At 54.8% G+C, this 4,888-nt stretch overlaps 1 protein-coding gene across 1 annotated transcript; it reads right to left on the reverse strand.

Moving 5' to 3' along the window:
• Positions 1–111: 111 nt before the first annotated feature.
• Positions 112–3,774, reverse strand: LOC119332315 (phospholipase D alpha 2-like). The gene is made up of 3 exons (XM_037605497.1): positions 3,569–3,774; positions 1,114–3,043; positions 112–1,021 (listed from the first exon to the last, which is right to left on the reverse strand). Exons 1-3 carry the CDS (start codon positions 3,674–3,676, stop codon positions 582–584), a joined length of 2,478 nt encoding a protein of 825 aa, XP_037461394.1. The 5' UTR covers positions 3,677–3,774; the 3' UTR covers positions 112–581.
• Positions 3,775–4,888: the final 1,114 nt, after the last annotated feature.

The following is a 4,888-nucleotide window of genomic DNA, read 5'->3' on the forward strand; positions in this document are numbered from 1 at the left end:
AAAAGAGTCACAACAAGTTGTGATACAGAGTTACATAGGCATGGAACATCGTGCAGAGAGGAAAGACCGCCACGAGTAGACGGCCTTCTTGTCACCTTCGGTGTGGATTGACGAGCCGCCGGCTTTCATTGTAAAGGGTTTAGTGGATGATGTAACACATCTTTGATTCAATAAAAGGTTTCCGAAGTTTCAAAAAAAAAAAAACAGGACATCAACACCTAGCTGAAGATAACATGCCACTATCTAGCTGTTGGCCGAACCTATGAACTGCGGCGAGGACAATGTATACACAGAGATCTCAAGAGAGTGTTTTTGCGCTGCATAAATGTCTGCAACGTTTTTGACATCTTCCTTCATTTATTCAAAGAGAAAACGATCGTGCTGATCGTGCTCATGTCTCTCCGCGCCATCCCAAGGACTCAGAACATGCAAGCAGCTCGCTCGAGGTACAAATCGTGGCTCACGCTAGCAAACTAGCTAACAGAAAACGGAGAACATTTTTAAGAAAATCACTAAATCCTAACTAAGACAGCTGAGGTGCCAGGATTAATCAACACTAGCTAGGAGCAGCAAACCTGGATCTATATGCTCATAAAATAGTCATTTATTCCAGTCGGCTTACCAAGCACGGGAGCTTTCGTGTCAGGGAAGAATTCAAAGCCCTTGAGCGTCGAGACCGTGCCGGCCTTGCTTACGGCGACGGGGTAGGTGAGCAGGTGGCCTGAGAGGTCGTCCGTGAGCTGCTGGTCGCCGACGTAGAGGTTCCAGTACTCATCGGCCATCTTGTTGACCCTCCGGACGCACTCTAGGCTCCCCGGGCGGAGGAAGTCGTCGTGCGTCTTGCCGAGGTGCTCGTGCCACAGCGACATCCGGAAGCCATGGACGTGCCCCTTGGCGAGCTCGGCATCGGTGTTTACACGGTGTGGCTGGAACGCGCCAATGGCTATCTCGCTGTCCCTGTCCCCCGCCATGGACCGCTCGTTGAGGTTGGCAGATCCCACGACGATGTACTCGTCGTCAACTGAGCGCAAGTACTTAGTTAGCTGATCTGATGATGAAGTAATGCAATTGCAAGATGATGAATTAATGGAGCGGGGCTAGATATTGCCGTACCTATCATCATCTTGGAGTGAACGTAGATCATGAACCGGCGTGCCTTCTGCGCCCTGGCATAGTCCGTCCCGTCCTTTGGGTGTTTCGCGGGCAGGTGCTCGCCCTCGCTCTTGGCCTCCCGGTTCCCTAAGCAGAAGAAGGTAAGGTAGTCCCTGGGGTCGGCGTCGATCTTCTTGGCCTGCAGCGCAACGGCGATGTCGTCGTACATCAGGGCCATTGTCCTCCTCTGGTTGTCCAGCATCGCCTGCCTGTATCGCCCAGTAGGGGTGCCTTCCGACCACATGGGCACCACGACGTACACAGCGAAGCGTTCGCCGGCCTCGATCTTGCTCACGATCTTGAGCGATAGCTCTCTGGGGATCTGCTGGCACGCCCCGACGTCCGCCGGGTCTATGCCGTCGTGGGTTTTCCACTGGAAGGAACTGCCGGCGAAGTACTGGTTCTCGATGTAGATGAAGCTGTTTGCGGCACGTATGGCGTGGATGTAGGCGTCCTGGATGCTCCTCTCGAACACTCGATGCTTGTCTTGGATGAGGCCGGCCTCATAGGCATCCTCCATGGAGTCGGGGAAGCCGACGGTGGAGATGCTGTCCATGGACCGGAACAGCTGCACGTTCCACGCCTCCTGGTCGCCGGGAAGCGTCACCGGCCACGAGGACGGCGCAACCTTGCCCTCGAGGGCCACAAGGTCGACCAGGTGCTCCTTGCCGCCGCCTTGTTTGCTCCACCGCTGCTCGAAGTTGTGGAGCACGTCCCACGCCGCGGCGCCCTCGACCTTGGCGTGGATGTCGTGCCATGGCGTCCTGGGCCCGCCCTTGTCGAGCGTCGCGGCCTCGTCGCTGAAGTTGATTTGGCTGAAGTCGTTGCTGTGCGCCTGCCCCGTGCCCAGCGTCCTGAACAGGGAGTGGGACTGCGTGTCGTAGCGGCCGTTGCACACGTCGAGGCCGCCGAGGAAGCTGACGATCTGGCGGCGCCCGTCCGACCCCGACGAAGCAGGTAGCTCCTGGTCGACGGTGATGGCCTTCTGGTGGTGGCTGTAAACGACCGTGTCGACAGGCGTCTTGGCGTCCAAGATGTAGCCTCTGACGGACCAGTTCCTCGGGCAGAGGACGCACTGCACGCGGCTGCCGCGGAAGTACTTGGCCGTGAGCTGGTCCCTTGTGTCCATGACGCCGACCTCGTGCAGGCCATCAATGGAGGAGATGTCGTTCCACACGAGCAGGAGCACGTGCACGCCCTCGCCGGCCTTGCGCTTCAGGAGCTCGCCGAGGGTTTCCTGCCGGCCGTCCCGCTCCCGAACCAGCGTGATGTGGGGGAACATGGACCAGGCGGTGATGTAGACCAGGTGCCGTGCGTTGCTGATGGCGTCGTATATGTCTTCCCAGCAGCGCCCGGGCTTGTAGAGCCCGCCGCCGTCGAGCCGGATCTTGGGGTCGAACTCCGCAGACGCGTGCGCGTCCTGGTACAGGGTGACCCTGCAGCCCGGCCTCTGGGAGAAGAAGGTGTGGGGCACCACGCCATCGCCGACGCCGCCGCCCCACGCCAGGCCTTGGTCAGCGACATCGCGGAAGCTGATCTGGACGTGTATCTTGGGCCCGTCGGGGAGCTTGTTCCTGTCCGTGCCAAGGACATCGAACCAGCGGTCGATTGTTGTGCCATTGGCATTGAGGAGCTCCCGGGCGGGCAGGTAGGCGCGGCCGAGGACCGTGTCGTCGTTGAGGCCGAGCTGCTCGATCATGACGGAGATGACGACGTCGGCGGCGTGGTGGGCGCAGTAAGCGCGGAGTGGCTCGTTCCATCGCGCGCTTCCGGCTGCAGGGACGGCGATGGTACGCGTCCGGGCGATGCACGCGCTACCGAGGTAGATGGCCGCGTACATCCGCGACAGGCCCTTGCCGAGACTCGTCGTTTCCTGGACACCTTGCACAATCTACTTACAGGAATTGCATGCTTTTAGTTAAGTTCATCATTTACTCATAACCAAAATTTTAAATAGCAGATTATAGCAACAGTTTTGCTAAATCTCAGACGACTGAAACTTAATTATATATATCTGCCAATGCTATATTCATGAGATCTTATATTGTGATCCGTATGAACTTTTTCCAGTTTTTTTTCTTTTTCTTTTTACATGTTATTTCACTTGACTTGACTGAGAGTTGGTTAAGTAATACCTAGCCATACCCAAATAGCAGTAGTAGCAAAAGCGGCGCTAAATGGTGCTAAGGCTGTCCGTAATGAGATATCATAGGTAGTATCATGCATGCCAACTAGATAATTTTGATGAGATAACATAGAATTAAATGCTAAATTGCGACAAAAGCAACATGCTAAATTGCGCTATAGCGTGAACAGACGGTAAATGGTGCTAAAAGCTTAGTATGATGCCACTCGAAACGGTATAGCGCGCCATTTAAAACTACAATGTAAACTGAAAAGATAAGAATGGACGTACATTGCCGAGGAAGCTGGGGACGATGCCGGTGTGGCGGGAGCGATCGTGGATGTTGTCGGCCCCCAGGATGGTAGCATTGATGGTGCCGTGGAGCCGCAGATGCGCCATTGCTTGCTAGCTCCTTGGATCTCAAGACGTACGCTAAGGAGAATGGAGGATGTGGTGGTGACTGGTGGGCAAGCTGCTTCACAATCACTACGATGATGGCACAATGGATGTTGATAGGCAGTACATTTATAGCCGGCACAGGTCCAAGGAGAAAGATGCTTCAAGAGATACGTGTAGATTGAGAACTGGAGGCTAAGTTAGTTCATTCTTGCTTCAGATCAGCAGCGTTCACAAGGAGATGCAGCTGTGGATCCTATTCATCATGTGCCACTTGCATGGCTAGTTGCCAAAATTACCTAGCGCCCGATTGGTTTATAGGTTAATAATGTGTCACTTGCATGCATGGCTAGTTGCGTCAGTCACACGTGCTAAACCTTGGAAAGCATGCCGGCCACTTGGCTAACAATGTACCACTTGCATGGCTAGTTGCCTCCCTCACACGTGCTAAACCGATCTAAGCGGAAAGCATGGATGCCTCATCTTAAGGCGTCTTCAAGGTGGACCCTCAAACTGTTTGCATACTGTCTGAAAAGTTGTGCCGTTCAACGTGGTCTTATATTGGTTCATTCGGCGGTCTAAATGCACTTTTTTCGTAAACCGGAGACAAAGTGGGGGGGGGAGGCTTTGCAGGCGTCCGGGGCGCTGCCACGCCCGCTTCTAACTGCACTGGCCCACCCAAACCCCCTCCCTCGCCCACGCATGCTTCCTACTCAAAACAGCCAGCGCTGCTTCAGAGCGTCAATGCCGCATTCATGCCCAGTCAGAGCGAACATGACCTCTCACTGGCGCCGGTATTGAAGCGGCGCGCCGGTCGAGAGTGCACCGCCCGCGTCGCCCTGCATGCGACTGCTCCGCGTTCAAACGACAATATGGTTGTCCGCCGCCCTTCATTAATGACACACGGTTGCCGAGGATTCTACTCCCACTAGTGCAGAACAGGGCAATAGCACCGGTTCGTAAGGCCCTTTAGTGCCGGTTTCGGAACCGGCACTAACATTTCGGCACTAAAGGCCCCCCCCCCCATTTAGTACCGGTTCAGCACGAACCGGTGCTAAACGGCAACCACGTGGCACGAGCCAGCTCCGGGGGCCGGGAGCCCTTTAGTACACCAACCGGTACTAAAATGTTTGGGGGATTTTTGGTTTTATGATTTCTTTTTCATTTAATTTTGTATTTTCCATTTTAATTCTTTTTCGTTTGCTGGTATTTTAC

This window comes from Triticum dicoccoides, chromosome 7A (assembly GCF_002162155.2).
Source record: "Triticum dicoccoides isolate Atlit2015 ecotype Zavitan chromosome 7A, WEW_v2.0, whole genome shotgun sequence".
In the NCBI taxonomy this organism is placed as follows: domain Eukaryota; kingdom Viridiplantae; phylum Streptophyta; class Magnoliopsida; order Poales; family Poaceae; genus Triticum; species Triticum dicoccoides.